The following is an 18,521-nucleotide window of genomic DNA, read 5'->3' on the forward strand; positions in this document are numbered from 1 at the left end:
TTTTGTAGAGTCTGCCATGTGCTGCAGACCATGACATCATGCTTTCAGAAATTTTCTTGCTTGTAAATTTTAGGTTTTCCCCAAACTCAAGCAATATGTGTCTTCACTTTCAGAAAAAAAGATGTCCCCTGGTAAATTATTGTTTCTTATTTTCCAGGAGTTTCCTAACCACATAACCTCTCAGAACTGAGCAAAACAACATTGTTCCTGGAACGCCCTCTTTAAGGTACACATAATTTGACTTTATAATTTCAGGCTTGTCTTTTGTTGGTGATACTTTGGAATAAGATCTTCATTAGCCTGTGTGGAAAATGATTTTTTAGAAATTTCTGACTATAATATTAATTTTAATTTTTTGATTTAATTAGAAAGTAAAGCAGGAAAAATTGTTGGCAAGAATGTAAAACCCTCCAGCCAGCATTGCCATATATTTTAAACTTACCTACCAGACTGAGAAGGGACCACTGAAGTTGTCATTAAACATAACTCCTTCAGTCAGCATCTTGACCATAGAAGCTTTTGTGGTTTGCTTTCTTTTAAAAAGCCTTTGATTTCTCAGGTTGTTTAGGTTAAACTTGGTTTTCAAACTTGTGGAACTAATTCAACATTGTTTTCTGTTGTGAGATAGGGTTATAAATCAAGCTCCATTTACCACTGGTAGCTTGTGATCATCCAGACAAAAAAAGAGTTTTATTGAAAGAGTGTTCAGGATTTTGCAGTCTCTAGTCAGGGTACTGCAGAACACACTGCATGTGTTAACACTGCTTGTGTGTGTTAGCACTTTGCCTCTAAGAACTGAAAGCACATCACCAAACTGTCTTGAGATAGTATTCATAGACAAGTTAACCTACTTGGGGGAATGAGGGAACTAAATACAAGGAAATTAGAGAAACTGTACAAAGTTCAGTGACTGAATTTACGCTCATCACACTGGATTTGTATAATGCTATACAAAAAATTGTATTACCAGGTCTCAGGATTCCTTCAGTATGTTAGCTCTCTGATTGCTTTAAGTGAGGCTTTGTCAAATATCCTATTACAAAGCTGTCTGGGAAACTGAGGCATAGGGAAGTGGATCGCCAAGAGCTGGACATAAAATTACCATCTGAGTTGGGTGTGCACTGAGAGCCACAACTACAGGTTTGTAATGCTTTAATATTGTTGGTTACTGTTCAGCAGCAAGTCTGGTTTCTGAGAAACTGAGTTTTGTATGAAGATGTTGGTCAATACACTCATGTTTCTAGGTTAAATGGCACATGGTTACAGATAAAATGTTTCTTTTCTGAAGGGATAGGTATTCATTTTGGCTGGTTGAAAACATTTTCCTGTGTTTTTCATAATTTTAGAATTAAAAACTGTATTTACAGGGCTGGGGTTGTGGCTCAGTGGTAAAGTGCTTGCCTAGCACATGTGAGGCACTGGTTTAATACTCAGCACCACATAAAACAATAAAGTTAAAAAAAATTTAAAAAGTTTTAAAAAGATTGTATCTACAAAATTAATGTGTTTGAATTTAGTTATTTTTAAGAATGACTTATTGGGAAGAGGGTGAGGGGAGCTCGATAAGGTTTTAGGGCTAGAAATGAAAAATAAGGTTTATGGCTTGTTAGACTGTAGAGGTAAATTTTTTTAACTTGAGTATGGTGTTATGGTTTTTCTAGGGTGAACAATTAATAATGCATTCTCTTTTAGTGTTTCTTTAAACAGACCACCCAACAGTCACATTTGTATGGAAAGAAAATCTTCCTTTGCCTACTTGGCATTGGGCCAAGTGTGAGACAGGGGCCACATTCAGTCACTTATACTGAAGACAGACATCTTAAACAGTCTGGGTTGTTTCCAAGTCATTATTTTCAGTTAATTTTATTGTCTTCCAAGTGAGAGTCACTCCTCAGGAATAATTCTCCTGTATCTTTCTCTTGAGCATCAAGTATATAGTGGTCCCTTTTTTTTTTTTTTAATAGTTTGGTCATATTTCTTTTAAATAACTTTTTATTATTTTGTAATTTCATGTGCTTGATATTGACCTTAAAGCTGTCATTTTGAAAATGATTATATAGGATGATAGTGGCTGCCATGTATTTATACTTGTGGCTGTACTCACTGTAGATGTTTGGATAATGTTTGGAGCGAAAGAATATTTCTTGGGGAGGTGGGTGGGATAGAGGGAAGCAGTGGAGGGGAGTGAGCTTACTTACAGAAAACCTACATAGTCACATTGTGGTTAGAAAAATGGGTCTGAAAATGATCTTGGAAGTAACTCTTGGATGTATGGAATGATTAGGCATTTTAGGTGTATTTCAAGGGTTTTGAAAAGGATTTTATATTGTAGGAAAAGTGACCAAATTTCTCTGGGGATGGAGCCTCTCAAAAACTAAAGGCGTGGGAATATAGCTCAGTCAGTAGAGTGCTTGCCTTGCATGCACAAAGCCCTGGGTTCAATCCCCAGCACCCCCTCCCCCCCCAAACAACAACAAAAAAACACTAAAAAGAATAATGAATTTATACTTGGTTCTTTAAAGATCTCTTCTTGTGTCTTTAATAGAAAGTTTAACAAGTAGTGCTTACTTCCGTGACACATACTAACATTGGAGTGATACTGAGATTAACATGGCCCTGTACAAGGATGACACACAGATTTGTGAGATATTCCATATTTTTTGTGTTGATATTGAGAAAGCATTTCTTCGTTTTACAAGAAAGTTATAAATAGGTTCTTTTCAGCACTTGGGAATGTTCAGTTTGCCATTTATGGATTCACATGTAGTAGATGGTTAATAATTTTTTATTGAATATTGAATGAATTTGTTCTAAAATTGCAATTGGTATTATTAATGCTCTCATCCTCCCCCATACTGGGGCTGGAGTCCAGAGAGTCAACTGTGCATGCCAGGCAAGCACTTTTGAGTTACACCCCAGCCTGTTGATGTTTCATCATGGTAAAGAACTGGAGCGCTCCTTTGTATCTGTGTCTCATGTTACATGAGATTTACTGAAGGACTTGCAGCGGGTGAAATGTTTGTGGTAATCTTAAAAGGAAGTTTGCCCAGAATTGAGATACCTTCTTTTTTTGTTCCTTTTCTTTCTCTATTTTTTTTTTAAATCACTTATTATAAAGGAGAATGACGTGTTGATTACATAAAAGTATAGCAACAACATTATAAGTCATGTTAATTCAGTTAAAACTGGTTAATGGAAATGCATAATTAGTTATACTATGAAGATTTTATAGTTTGTTACTTGACAATAAGACTAAGCACTATTGCAGATAGTTTTATAAAAACTGTTTCTAAATGGATCTGCTCTGACTTCTGTATTAAATCACTAGGACTTTGTGCTCAATATGTTCTAGTGATTGTGGATTTACTGCTAAGTGAGCCTTCTGGTGCCTTCTAAGCACATCATGTGTAATTTATTTTTTAATTTTTATATTTTGGGTACTGGGGATTGAACTTGGGGGCACTCGACCACTGAGCCACATCCCAAGCCCTATTTTGTATTTTATTAGAGTCAGGGTCTCACTTAGTTGCTTAGCACCTCACCATTGCTGAGGCTGGTTTTGAATTTGCGATCCTCCTGTCTCAGCCTCCTGAGCTGCTGAGATTACAATGCTGAGCCTGGCTCTAAGAAGACTTTTAATAAAGCATTTTGATCTCTTTTGAGTGAGTCTTTAATTTATCTGGTGGAAACAGTCCTCATGGACATTTAAAGGAAGAGATTGACGTTTTCATTTAAGGATGTAATCCTCAGGACAAAGTTCGGACCCGTTCACAGTTATGCAGAAGCAGTGGCCCCAAATAGCCATGATTCCCCGAAGGCTGCCGTGAACTTTATAAATAGCAATAGCTAAAGCTTTGTTTGTTCTTTGAATTACCGTAAGTAAGCTTTATTTATTATTATTTTCCCCATTCACAACTACAAGGTTTATCCTGGTGTCTCTGGCCCCTTTACACAGAGATAGTAACAACCAAAGAAGATTTTCAGACATTGGCAGATGTTCCCCTGAGTGGACAGGATTGTCTCCTTGAGAACCACTGCTTTACATTTTCTTTTCAGGCTTAAATGAGTCACATTTAAGTGTTAAATGAGCAATTGACTAAAGTTTTATTGTCAAATGAGTAGTGCTTGGTGAATTTTACTCTAGTTTTTGCAGTGTTAGGGATTGAATCCAGGGCCTCACGCATGCTAGGCAAGCACTCTTCCATTGAGCCTACTGCTCAGCCTACTGCTTGGTAAAATTTAGTGTTGGTCTTATTAGAAGTTTAAAATTTATTAAGTACCATCTCATTGGAGAATTTAAGCATTTTTTTATTAGTAGTTTTTAACTACTTGTTTCAACCAGTTGTTAGCCATCTCCTCCAGGTGACTTGAGGTGAACATTTTGGGGGCAGTTTCTTAACTTCTGGAAACCCCATGTATTTATGACTGTAACTGGAAATGCTGGCACAGGGCCTGCTTTAGACAGCTTTAGCCAGAAAGGATCCCTTTGGGCCCCACCCTTTCTAATTTTAGGTGTTCATTCAGAGTCTTAGACCCAGGGCAAAGTTGTTGCTCCTTCTGGGATGGGGGTAGATTCTTGGCTTATTTTCTGACCTTGTGACTTATTCTCAGTACCATGAAGTTGTGAGTACACTGTAAGTGATTTTGTTGTTCTTGTTGTTAAACAGTGCTCTCTAGACAGTGGGGAGGGAGATTGAGTGGGGAAGTGAGGTATTTCTTATTTTGGCAGCTGAAGGAAAAAAATGAAACAAGATCATGGCTTTCTTAAAAACCATTCTGGACTTGTTTCTTGACACTGGCAGCTTGTCTATTAAGACTGTTATCTAGATCGTCAATGGACCACCTCTGTTGTTTTGTTCTGATTCCAAAAGTAAGGAACTTTTGAAACAGCAGCACTGCTGGGGATTTTGGTAAATGAGGTAGTGCTTTGCCTTGCCATCCCAAGTCACATTGCAGCTGAGTTTCTTTTGGGTTTTGTAGTCTTTTTTGTTCCTGGGCAAGAGAATATCTGGCAGGACTCCTGTAGTAACTTATTTGCTCTGCTCATTGATCTTTTTCTAGGTGTCTGGCTTTAAAAATCATTTTGAAACTTTTTAAAAAGTTAACAAGCAATTATGTTGTAATAGAACTTCTAGTTAGTGTGTTGGCTTGGCTTTGGTTGGCTGTTTTCCTGAGAGACCTGTCATTTCTAGTCTTCGTTGCTACACTGGTTATTTGTGACTTGCTTAAAACAGTTTTCAGCTTTTTGAAGGATGGAGGTGACTGTAAGGAGACTGTTCCTGTTTTTGATTTGTGAAGAAATTTACATGCACGTGTAATGAGGCCTTTGCAGCCCTTCTAACTTAAAAACACAAAGTGAACAGTCTCCTATGTGCGCCACCCCTGGCCCCAGGAGCAGCACCAGCAGTCTGAAGTCCACCCCTCTCCTCTGCCTCTTCTTCACTTTCACCTGTAACTCTTCAAATATTATGGAATGGTCTTTGCTATTCTAATCATTCCTTGTGGGTGCAGCAGTTTTCTGGTTTAAGGTCTATAATAAAATGAGACCACCTGATATAAACAGATTAGGAAAACAGATATGTCTTCTATCATCATAAGAAAAAAGAAACAGCAAAAGTGAGAACTTCCTTCCTTCTTTTAGTCAAATAAAGGAAATGCTCCAAGAGTACCAGTCTGAGCCTACAGACCTTAGACGGAAGCAATGTTTATATTAATCTGGTGATGGTGTTACTAACCCAGCTTGCTTCCAGTTTCCCATAATTTTGAGACCAAAAACCTTTACTATACCCATATACTATAAAAACAAAGCAAAACAAACCTCTCCATGCTTTTAAATTTGTATTTTTGAGTGTAGGCTATAGTTTGCAATTCCCAGTATTCAACAATAAGTACTCTATCCTACTGCCTCTCTGTGAAATGAACATGCAGGACATGTGGGTATTAGAAATCATTCTAAAAACACTGTAGGACACATAAGGCGAGACAACTTGCTGTATACCATGGAGAAACATTTCTAATAAATCGACATAGCTACATGCTAAATGGGACTATTTTCATAATTAAATAGGTAACACCGATTTTGACTGAATTACATATCTCCTCTATAATTTACCTTTTTATTTTCTTTCCCTTACAACTTTTAGGTAGAACTTTAGACTTCATAGCACTGAATTAACCTGCACTGAAAGCTGTTTACCTGCAGTTGTTCACTTTTGTTGAAAGTGACCATGTCTCAAGTCCAAGTGCAAGTTCAGAACCCATCCGCTGCTCTCTCAGGGAGCCAAATACTGAACAAGAACCAGTCTCTTCTCTCACAGCCTTTGATGAGTATTCCTTCTACTACTAGCTCTCTGCCCTCTGAAAATGCAGGTAGACCTATTCAAAACTCTGCTTTACCCTCTGCATCTATTACATCCACCAGTGCAGCTGCAGGTAAGCTTATGAATCCAAGTGTCTTCTGTTTCAAATGTTTTCTCAGCTTGTTTTCTGATCTGTCAAGTAGGTTGCAGGTGTAGGTAGGGCTCACATTTACCTTCAAGGAGCAGAAGAGAAGATAACTAACCATGCTTCTGTATCCAGATCTAGAATACTGGTTGTGGGGTTGATGGAACCTCATGTTGACAGACCATTTGTAATTTGTGAGAAAGATGATTGGAAGCTGCTTACACTGTAAAGCCTGGTCTGTTATAAAGTGGTAGCTGAAAGAAAGAATTGAACAGTAAGTACCACTTTGGACAGTTATTGTTCTATGGGAAATTTTACTTTTAAAATTATTTCCCAGAACTGATGATTCTTGTTTGTGCAAGCCTTTCTGTATGGCTACAGGATTTTATCCCAAGGAAGGGGCAGCCAGATTCACTGGAAGGCAAAAGACTACGTTGGCATTTGTTGATTTTTATTTTGAACAAGTGACTTTAAATTTGGGAGGTTCCAGAGGTAGTTCAGAAACCACAGTTGGACCAATTAGAAATGGAATAAAGAAGCAGAGATTTAAAAAAAAAATGTATACATTGTATATATACAAATATGTGTATATATATGTATATATATTTAGAAGCATTTAAATCTGATTATTAGGAGATTGAAAATGAACTAAAGAAAAGACTCAACACTTGGGGGGAAAAAACCTAAAAATGACATTATGTCTCCCCTTTCCCTGCAAAGTGGCAAGACCAATTAAAGAAGTGAGGTATTAGTATGGGCCTCTCCTTACCAGAGTCACCTTGCAGCAAAGTCTCCTCAACCCTGCCTCATTGCCTGGCAGTTTTCCTTGAATTTCCTCCTTTATCCTCTCATTTTCTTTATTTTGTAAATCTGTTCCTCCAGCTTTGCTTCTCCTACTCAGATGCATGGCATCTTTCAGAGAACCTCCAGGATTCCTTGGACTGCCTCCCCAGATGGCATTCTTGACTTGTCACCATTCCCTAGAGACTCTGTTTCCCCAGATTTGCTGTGTATATGTCTTAAAAGGAAGGGGCACAGACTAGTTCAGTCCTGTGGAGTTTATTGCTTTTTCTTTTCATGTGTTCTTTTACCCACATTTTATTGACTTTGTAAAACTCCTACCCACTGTGGCCATTTTATTTTATATGTGTAATTGTCAGAAATAGAGCATTGGAGGTTGGCAGACTCTGGAGAAAGGACTAGGGATGCTCCAGGAATGAGAAGTTGGGTCTGTGGAAAATGACAGACCTGTTTGATAGATGGTATTGGCATGTTGAATTTGGTGAAATACCGATAGGCTGCATCTGATAGCTGCCACGGTAACCAATTTGTCTCTGCTCAGAAGACTTCCTTGCTACCCGTCTTTTGGGTTGCAATAGCAGTGCACCATCAGATTCCAGATGTTGCTTGCTTGCTGAGGTTTGGTAATTCCTCTGACTGCTGTTCTCTCTCTTTGGAAGACATATCTGCTCCTTGGTTACATGGCTTTAACTAGTTCAGAAAAAAACTCAGTGGTGTCTTCTCTGTGTTTGAGCTCCCAGCATTGTTTGCAGATTTGCATCACTGCTGCTGACGTCCTTAGACTTTTGGTTTGTTCTCCCTCTGTTTTTATATCCCTGGGGGAATAGCAGTCTTGAATACTCCTAGTAGATTTCAGCACTCTTACGTTATTTTGCAGTTCCTTCTGACGTGGCAAACCCCAAAGAGAAAACCCCAGTGTGTCTTGTGAATGAGTTAGCCTGTTTCTCCAAGATTCAGCCTGAGTGTAAGCTTTTGCGTGAGCAAGGTCCAGCTCACTGTAAGGTAAATATTGTCCACCTGCTTATGCATTTGTAACCCACCAGGAAATTTTCTTTTTTCTTTCTTTTTTTTTTTTTTTTTTTAACTACTTTTGAAAGTGGCACTGTGATTTAAAATGTGTTTTCATACTGTTAAGGCAACAGATGCAAATATGTAGATTTTTGAAGAGTTGGCTCTTTTTTCATCTTTGTGGATTAACTCAAAGAAAATATGTGCTGCTTTTGGGGATATTTGGCTTTTAAAACTCCAAATAGTGTGTGGTTGTTTAGGATTCTGAATAGACATTCCCAGGTGCTGTGATTGATTTCCCATGAGTTATCCAGGCCCTTGGTTGCCTCCTGTCTGTGGCTGTCCTCTGGCTCCTTTCCTGTTTGTTTGCACGTAGACAGACAGGGAGAGGTAGTGCGTGTGTGCTCGTGTGAGTGTGTGTGTGTGTGTGTGAGTGTGTGTGTTGCTGGGAAAGCAGTGTGCCACTTGTTAGCAATCTAGGTCAAAGGTTTGATGATGAAAGGTAGAAATTGGTCTCAGTGTTTTGGATTGTCTTTAATTTCAGTTATCCTTGTCACTTTCCTAATCTTAGAGAGTAAGGACTGGTTATGGCTTTAAGTTTTGCTAACTATTATTGCTTTCGGTTCTTAAAATTTGCTGCCTGTGCTAAAGTTCATTTTAGACTTTAATTTTGGCATATCCGGCTTTATCTTTTTTGGAAGTGGTACAAAAGGATATGGTGTGGGTAAGGAATTGGGCCATCTGTTTCTGATCCAGGCCTTGCAGCAAAAATATTAAGGTTGAGTTACTTCCTTCATTATGCCTTATTTTTCTTCACATGCAAACCTCAGGCCTTGAATGAAGTTAGATTTCATTTTATTGAAAGTGACATCAAGCTCCATAGTAAATAGGCACCACAGTATACCTGGGTGAGTTGCCTTTGGAGTCAGATGGCTCTGGGTTTGAACCCTCACCAGCTCTGTGACCTTGAACACATTGCTACTTTTTTGAACCTCAGTATCATCTATAAAATGGGGATGATAATATCTACCAATTAGATCTGTTGTGAGAATTACATGTGAAAATAACAAGTATGGAGTGCAATGCCTGGTTCTTAGCAAATGCTTGGTAAATAGTAGCTACCGTTATTAAGCAGTAATGTATTTAAGAAAAACAGAAGTTTCACACTCACCTAGTTTTAAAATGTTATTCTAAAGCATAGAATTATGTTTGAAGTGTTCCTTTGTATTTGGAGGACAGTTAGTCATTTTCTGTAACTGTTGTGTTTCTTCTACAGGATTTTTTTCCTTTTCTTTTGCAGACCTTAACTTTGGGATTCCCTTTACTAACTATTTTTAGTATTTTTTTTGGAACATGTACTTTCTAACTTGAACTTTAGCCCCTTAAATAGTTTCACTATATTATATGTTTGTCTATAACTGCATTTTTTTTTTTTTTTTTAATTCACAAGTTGTTCAGAAAAGAAGTTCTTCTCTCCTTGGTGATGGTTAAGAGTGTTTAAAAAATTAGAAATCTGATGTACTATCAAAACCCAGATTCTAACCTTGCCGCCAGACTTCTGCATAGAAGGCCACAGAGTGGCAGCACACTGGAGGGTGGGTCCTGGGGACTGGCAGAGCTCCCTGTTCATGAGGTCAACTGCTTTTGTTTTTTAGCATTTTTCCCCTCCCAGCTTCTTTTCATGAAATGATCACCAAAATGACGCAGGGATGACACTGCATTGTGGGCGTCTGCTATTGGATTTCTAGGCCAGCCGGGGTTTTGAGTTATGCTGTTTGGTACTTCAGTGAGTAACCGTGTGAACTGTAGTATGGAGAGACCCCTAATGTTTCAACGGAAATAAAAATTCTTTAAATTTTCCTATGAGTAGAATCAAGATTCACTGAGGGAACCTTGAAGTTAAGACCTGCAAGAAAAATCTGCTGTGAAGTCAGCCCCATTGCCTTAGGCACCAAGTTTAAATGTCGTAGACGCAGCCAAACTGGTGTTTTCTCTGTGAATTATTTATAAATGAGAAAAAGTGATATCTGGTGATAAAGGAAATCAGAAAAATAAAAGCTGCAGTTGATTTTTTTAAGTTCCAAATTTTGTAGTGTCTCAAACCTTTTTGGGGCGTATCAGGCAGAATCACTTGGGAGCCTACTGAAAATATATCAGCCCAGATGTCCCTCCTACTGTTTGGTCCCAGTCCTGGGAGTGGGACCCCATGTCTGTGCTTTTGCAGGCTTTCCCCCTGCTGCCTCAAATGAAGCCACAGTTAAGGAATTACTATGCAGTGATTTTTTTTTTTTTTTTTTAAACATTTATTTTTGGGCTGGGGATGTGGCTCAAGCGGTAGCGCGCTCGCCTGGCATGCGTGCGGCCCGGGATCGATCCTCAGCACCACATACAAACAAAGATGTTGTGTCTGTCGAAAACTGAAAAATAAATATTTAAAAAAAAAAAATTATTTTTTGTAAGTGTAGATGGACACAACACAATGCCTTTTTTTTTAATGTGGTACTGAGGATCGAACCCAGGTCCCGCCTGTGCTAGGCGAGCGCTCTACCGCTGAGCCACAATCCCAGCCCCAACAGTGATATTTTTTGACAGAGTATTAGTTTAATAGTGATGGGATTGATAGAACCTAATTTTAAGAATGGAGATGTGCATTTGGAGCACCTTTAAAAGGAAGAAAGCCTTGCCTTCCTCGGCCTGTATTGAGGTCAGATTGAACTGTTTTGAAGGCCTTACCTTAGATTTGGGTTCAGAAACATTTTCAGGTCTTTGCTTGCTATGGGACTGATTTTCTTCTGAAAGTGGAGGCAATGTCTGAATAGTATAATCTTAGGAGAGTAGAGGACAGCAATTTAGAACCTTGTCGGCATTCCCAGATTTTTTTCAGGTTTTTGTCTAATGGGTTTACATTTTAGACGAGTCCTCAAACACATTACATTGTCTTAATTTGTATGATACTAATATGTTTAAATCAACTTTGCAATATCTCTTCTATGAGAAGTAATTGGAAGATACTATTTGGATGTCTCCCAAATAGTTAGTTGTTTGTTTATGATACTGGAGATTGAACCCAGGGGTGCTTTACTGTTGAGCTACTTCCCCAGTCCTTTTTTTTTTTTTTTTTTTTTTTTTTTTAGGTTTTGAAACAGGTCTTGCTGAATTGTTCAAAGTTTATTAACATTTAAGAAAATAGTCTTTGGACTCTCTGCTTAACTCCATCTTTTAAAGAATAATATTTTCATGGAGTGCTATTCAATTCTAGTCAGTGGATACTAGAAAAACCTTTTCTACTTATAAAAACAATAGGAAGGAAAATAGGGTAAAAGAATAAATTACTAAGGCAATGACCAGGCCTTGTAGCCATGACCATAAAATGTGTTCAAGGTCCAAGTGACATGTTACAGCTGACATCAGATTTCTTGAATTGAGACCTTATACTTTTTATTTGTTGGTATCTTAGTACCGCTAATGTTTGGAGATCAGCACTGGGAAACTGAAGAAAATAGTATTAAAAAAAAAGCCCAACACAGCAGGGCGTGGTGCGCATACCTGTAATCCCAGCAATTTAGGAGGCTGAGGCAGGGGAGGCTTGAAAGTTTTGAGACTAGCCTCAGCAGTAGTGAGGTCCTAAGCAACTTAATGAGACCCTTCAAAATAAAAAATAAAATGAGCTGGGGATATATCTCAGTGGTTAGACACTTCTGGGTTCAATCTCCAATACAAAAAGAAAAGACAAGCTTGAACTGGAGTTGCTGTCAGAACTTTGAAAGAAATATTTTTTTCTAAACCCATAGCCTGCCCTTTTTATAGCAAAGGAAGAAAATAGGTATTATGTGTGGGCCAAGACAGGTTCCTTTCCCAAAGTGTGTCTGGAAGTACCTTTTGGTATGCATGTGGATAGTTTCTTAACTAACTAATAGGTTTTGAAAGCACAGATCCTACACTGTGGCATACACCCATCTGTTGCTTCATTTTGTTCATTTATTTTTATGTGGTGCTGAGAATTGAACCCAGGGCCTCAAATGTGGTTGGCAAGTGCTCTAACACTGAGCCACAACCCCAGCCCAGGAATTCTTATCCTGACCCTAAAGTAGTAGTTCTTTTAATTATTTATTTATTTGTTATTTTGTAGTTGTAGGTAAACAACATGTCTTTATTTTATTTGTTTTATTTTTATATGGTGCTAAGGATTGAACCTAGTGCTTCACACATGTTAGGCAAGTGCTCTGCCACTGAGCTACAACCCCAGCCCCTAAAGCAGCACTTCTTAGTCTACAGTCTCTCTTCTGATGATCTGCTAAGCTGGTCATGGGCAGGAGGCTTCCCCAAATCATTTCTAAGATTTCAGAAAAGCATAAGGAATGTACATTTTTTTCTTTGATAAGGTTGTACAGATTATTAAGAACATGGATTTTAGGTGGGATCATGTGAGGTCAGTGTGTAATACTGATATAATCTGTTGATCAGAAGCGCTGATGTCAGTAATGTTTCCTGATGGTTCAAAAGGAACTGAAAATAACTTACATTTTTACTTATATATAAGTAGTAGGTCATAGCTCTTTAAACAAGGGCCTCAAGCAGGGACAATACAAATCAAGAGCTATGTCTGGAAAGTTGGGAACTACTGACCCAAAGGCTGTGGTTGAAGTGGTTGTTTTGGCAAAGTCCCCTCCCATGAATGAAGTCTCCCCAGACTGGGGGCAGGCAGGGACTAGTCTGGAAAGTCTCAGTCAGACCTTTCTTTTTGCCTTTGATTTCTTTCCTTTTTTTTGGTACCAGGGATTGAACCCAGGGAGGCTTAACCACTGAGCCACATCCTAGCCCTTTCGAAACAGTTGGTAGAGTGCCTGCCTCGAATGCACAAGGCCTTGGGTTCAATCCCTAGCACCACAAAAAAAGAAAGAAAGAAACAGGGTCTCGCTAAGTTGCTTAGGGCCTTGCTAAGTTGCTGAGACTGGCTTTGAACTCTCAACCCTCTTGCCCCAGCCTCCCAAGTCACTGGGACTACAGGTGTGCACCACTGCACCTGGCTGCCTTTAATTTCTTTATGGTAGTCTCCGAATTCATTCTCTACTGCAGGTAAATTCTCTGGGTTGTGCTGTTCTTAAAATGATTTAGGCTGTACTTAAGATGCAACTATATAGATTTTGTATAAAGTAGAATTCTAACACAAGAACGAAAGGCTGGTGACTACTGTGACCCTCTGGTTGTATAGAAGCCAAGGATATTCTTAGAAATTGGAAGCCAGGTGCAGTGGCTCATGCCTTTAATCCCAACTGCTTGGGAGGCATTGGCAGGAGGAGTGCAAGTTTAAAGCTATTCTCTGCAGCAGCGAGGCTCTAAGCAACTCATTAAGACCCTGTCTCTGATAAAATACTAAGTAGGGCTGGGGATGTTACTCAGTGGTTGAGTGCCCTTGAGTTCAATTCCCAGTACCCACCACAGCACCACCCCCTCAAAGAAATTTGATTAATGTACTGAGTTTGGTCAAAATAGCCTGTTTTTTCTTTGTTTTCCTGTGCGGGGGGGCGGGGGGGGGGCTGGGATTCTAACCTAGGGCCTCATGAATACTAGGCAAACTCTCTACTACTGAGCCACAAATCCCTGCCCCATAAAGAAATTTTTTTTTTTTTTTAAATACCAGAGATTGAAGTCAAGGGCACTTGACCCTTGAGTCGCATCCTCAGTTCTGTTTTGTATTTTATTAGAGACAGGGTCTCACTGAGTTGCTCAGTACCTTGCTTTTGCTGAGGCTGGCTTTGAACTCTTGATCCTTCTGCCTCAGCCTCCTGAGTTGCTGGGATTATTGGCATGTACCACTGTGCCTGGCCTTGTTTTTATTTTTTGAAGGATTATTTTAAAATGTGCTTATGCACTGTCATTGACCTTTTCAGGCTGGTTTTCTTTCTTTCTTTCTTTTTTTTTTTTTTGAATGGGGATTTAGCCTAGGATGCTTATATCCCTGAGGCACATCCACAGACCTTTTTATTTTGAGACAGGGCCTCGCTAAGTTGCTAAGGCTGGCTTTGAACTTAAGGATCCTCCTGCCTCACCCTCCAAGCTGCTGGGATTACAGGCGTATGCCGCTGCACCCCACTGATTTTCTTTTTAAATGGTTTATGAAAGTTTATGAATTGCCTGAACAGAGAGAACAAATTAAAAAATTAATAGTGTATATTTTCTAAAGACAAATATGAAAATTCTGAGGTAAAGACTTGCTCTGTGGTGAATGAGAGTGGAACTCATTTTGCTAACAAATATGATCACTAGTCAAACCCCTTTGTGATATAAAGGATGGAGGTCATCTGAATATTGTCTGGACCCAAGCTGGCTTCTCCAGATGAACTTACTTGCTGTTGCCTCAGTGATCTTGACCTGGGGCGCCTGCCCATAGCATTGTCCTTCTCCTGTGTGTGTCTCAAGCTCAGCACAGTGCTTTACATACAGTTAGTATTTAATAAATGTATTATTCAAATAAGTGGTATGAACAAACATACTTCTGCATGTAAGCCAATACTAGTAAATCAGAATAAGCAAATTTATATTGGTAAAGCATTCTCAAACTATAAAGTAATTTGGACAGTGAAGCAGGTTTTTTTTTTTTTTTGGGGGGGGGGGTAGTGCTGGGGATTGAACCCAGGGCCTTGTGCATATGAGTCAAGTATCCCCAGCCCAAGCAGGGTTTTTAAAGTGGGAAAACTGATGCGTATTGTAACTTATTTCTGACAACTGTACAGTAGGGCCTTTACTGGTAGTGGGTTAAATTGTTGTGCTCTCTGATAGCTCTTTAAATATATTTTATGCTGTTGCCTGTGTATTAATCTTGAGAAGTCACAGCAGATTCTTGGATTTCCTGACCTGATTCTAGCAGTGAAGTACTCAGGCCCTTTTTGTAATGCATCATGAATATAATTAGTAGAAGGTATGCTGTTCTTTTTTATTTTAGTGAACATCATTCTTATGTCAGGAAAAAAAAAAACAGTTCTTTGTGTTGATTCTGTGTTGCAGAAAGCATAACTCCTACTGTTCAACTAAATGCACTGTGCATGAAACTTGGAAAAAAACCAATGTATAAGCCTGTTGACCCTTACTCTCGGATGCAGTCCACCTACAACTACAACATGAGAGGAGGTGCTTATCCCCCGAGGTACGTATGTTTGGCCTTTTGTAAAATACAGGTAAAAATATCTGATCTCTTATACAGACTATTATCTGTGAATTAAATGAATAATGACTTTGTCTTCTTTGGGCCTGCCAAGTGGAGAATAAATTTTGTACTTGTGCCTTTGGAACTGTTTTAGTGCTCTTTTAACTTCTGTTTTTGGAAAGAACCCAATCATATTCCTCATGAGCACTGTTCTTGGGCCCCCAGTAGTCTAGCTGGAGAGCACCCTCGTAGCTACTTTGTGTAACTGAATCGTATTTGAACATGATTCCTACAACACCATGATTCTCAGCATTTGTAGATTTCTTAATTATTGTTTATTTGGTATCTTTTGACTTTTGAACTTGTATGTTTTGTAAATGGCTTTGGTGAACTAAAATATTGACACTTGAAAATGTCCCATGTTGAAAACCTGCTGGAAGTAATAAGACATAAGACATTGAAGATCAAAATGGAAGTATTTCTTTCTCTGCCTTACTTCTGCATTTTAGAAATAGAAGTTTGAAGTGCAAGAAAGCAAACTCTGCAAGGTTATGGACAGGTGGGGCTTCTAGAAATGAGAATCCTTCCTTTCTTTTTCTGTGCTGGGGATGGAACCCAGGGCCTTCAGCATGTGAAGCGAATGCTCTCCCACTGAGCCACTTCATCTCACAATGAGGGTCCTTTCTAAAAGACGTCCTATGGAGAAAAGCAAGAGAAAATCTAAGCAGAAGCAAAGCAAATTAACTTTCTGTTTCAGCCAAAGTCTAATCCGTTTTAGATTTTGACAGAATAGGCTAGCATTATAAATTAAACTAATGTAATTTATAAGCCCTTGTGTATTAAATGAAGTGTGAATTACCACCCAGTATTTAGTTATATAATAATTGGAATTCATTTTAAAACTTTAACAAAATTTCTGGACATATTGATACATTATTTTTTGTTGTAGCAAGCAAATGTTAATGTGATTAGGTCATAATGAAGGAAATATTTGGAATTTGCCAGAGAACGTATGGGTGACTTATCAACAACTCAAAACTAATCTTCTTAACTCCCTTTTATTTTTAGGTACTTTTACCCATTTCCAGTTCCACCCTTACTTTATCAAGTTGAACTTTCTGTGGGAGGACAGCAATTCAATGGGAAAGGAAAGACGAGACAGGCTGCGAAACACGATGCTGCTGCTAAAGCCTTGAGGATCCTGCAGAACGAGCCTCCGCCTGAGAGACTGGAGGTGAGGAGTAGCAGAGCTGGAGGGCCGGGAAGGAGCCTGTCAAGGTCCTTTTTCTAAGGTTCATTGACAGCTGCCTGTAATTTTTATTATTTGATAGTCTACATGATTTTGTATCCTATATCTTCTTGCCCCACCCCACCTTTCCTTTTTCAATACTTAGCAAGAAAATCAGATGTCTTCTGGTTCACTCCTGACATGGTTGAGTGATGTGAGTGTGGGGTAAACACATTAGAAAGACTGGACGAGTGCTGACTGTTAGGCTTGCCAGAGTCTGCCAACGAGGTACCAGGTCAGAATTTTTGACCTGTTTTACAAGGTCACTTTTTATTTTGTAGAAGTGGTTGCTATTCATTTTTGTGTAACAAACTATCACAAAACTTAATGGTGGTTTGAACATCACTAGGCATTTATTTTGCTCATGAATCTGTGATTGAGTTAGGACTTGGCAGGGTTGGTTTACCTTTGCTCCATGTAGCTTTGGGGACCCACTTTCAAAATGGCTCACGTGGCTGATAATTCAGTGCTGGCTATCAGCGGGAAGCTAAGCTGGCTTTTTGTCCTGGGAACCTCAGTTCTTCTCTTAGTGAATCTGTAAGAAATGCTTACACTTTCTCAGGGTATGATAGCTGGGTTCTAAGAAGGAGCATCCTAGAAGATGGGAAATGGAAACACCTTTCAGTTTCTTAATGCCAGTGCCAGTATCACTTCTGTTATTTTACAGGGCAAGCTAGGCACAGCTCTCATTCAAAGGAAGGAGATAATGGAAGCTTACATTTAATTTTGCTTACCTAGAAGTAAAATGGTGTAACACCTGTAATCCCAGCTCTTTGGAAATCTGAGACAGGAGAATTGCAAGTTCAAGGCCAGCCTGGGCAACTTAGATCCTGTCTTAAAGAAAAGAGGAACTTTGGGGTATAGCTTGGGGTTCAAATCCCTGGGTTCAATTCCCAGTACTTCACCCCACCCCACTCAATTTATATAAGTCCACCATTTTAACTATCTTAAATGTACAATTCAGTGGCTTATAGGACATTCACAATGTGTAGAATCCTACTTCTGGATGAGAGGCATATCAAAGAATTTGGGACCATGTTTTAAAACCACCATGACAGGAAAATGATTCTAACTTTTTGTGACTAAGTAGGAATATAATTTTTAGGAAATCAGTGACTCTATTGCTACTGAGGTGACAGGCCAAAGCTTTAGTGACTTTCTATGGTGAGGTAGAGTTTTATCACAAATTCAGTCACCAAAGGTCTAGAAAGAAAGCTAGTGAGTTGAGAATGTTGAGGTCATGGTTCTGTGTAATCCAGTAGGGATTGTCATCTAAAAATGCCCATGGGTGGCATTCCACTTTTCCTCCCCAGGTAGCAAAGTCACATAGAAGATAGTCTTGCCCAGAGCATAGGGCTAAGTGTGTGATGCCAGGTGGGGACGCACATAGACCCTGGGCAGCGTCTTGCTGAGGTCTGACCTATACCCAGCTGGTGGCAGTGTGACAGCCCAGCGCAGGAGGGTGCTCTGTGGCTTCGTGGCTAGCCACACAGGAGCACTTGGTGTTTCTTTTGTTTGCAGTTTTCCCGTTTTCCATCTTCATCACATATCCTAAGTTCAGGGGTCACAAAAGATCAAATAAAAGAATCGGATGGTAACTTAAGAAAAGATGATTTAATGAAGTTAAAAAGAAGAGTCTCTCAGTGATGAGAGAAAATACCAAAAGGGTAGTGTGGTCTGGGTTATGTTGGAGACCTTTCATTCTTTTCACTTGACTTTGATGCTCATGTAATTGCAGTCAGATGGAGTAGGTATTTCTCAGTTCCTTCTAGCCAACAGTTGATAGATGATTGCTGAATGGTGGTGTGTGGGTTGCCTGCATCAAAATCACTTGAA

The 18,521-nt window shown here is 39.1% G+C and overlaps 1 protein-coding gene and 1 pseudogene across 7 annotated transcripts in view; both read left to right on the top strand.

The window, feature by feature from the left end:
* Stau1 (staufen double-stranded RNA binding protein 1) overlaps positions 1 to 18,521 on the top strand; it is a 55,033-nt gene that overhangs the window by 10,020 nt on the left and 26,492 nt on the right. For 3 of the 7 annotated variants that reach the window (XM_076851968.1, XM_076851971.1, XM_076851970.1), the window contains exons 2-5: positions 158 to 226; positions 6,144 to 6,432; positions 15,259 to 15,397; positions 16,466 to 16,631. In XM_076851968.1, the coding sequence (XP_076708083.1) occupies positions 6,228 to 6,432; positions 15,259 to 15,397; positions 16,466 to 16,631 (510 nt within the window). In that variant the 5' untranslated portion in view covers positions 158 to 226; positions 6,144 to 6,227. Of the gene's footprint in view, positions 1 to 157; positions 227 to 6,143; positions 6,433 to 8,122; positions 8,248 to 15,258; positions 15,398 to 16,465; positions 16,632 to 18,521 lie in introns of all 7 variants that reach the window. The other 4 variants (XM_076851976.1, XM_076851977.1, XM_076851973.1 and 1 more) reach the window with 3 other exon arrangements.
* LOC143396019 (U6 spliceosomal RNA) lies at positions 2,564 to 2,661 on the top strand (annotated as a pseudogene).

The sequence above is a fragment of the Callospermophilus lateralis genome, chromosome 3, assembly GCF_048772815.1.
Source record: "Callospermophilus lateralis isolate mCalLat2 chromosome 3, mCalLat2.hap1, whole genome shotgun sequence".
Taxonomy (NCBI): Eukaryota; Metazoa; Chordata; class Mammalia; order Rodentia; family Sciuridae; genus Callospermophilus; species Callospermophilus lateralis.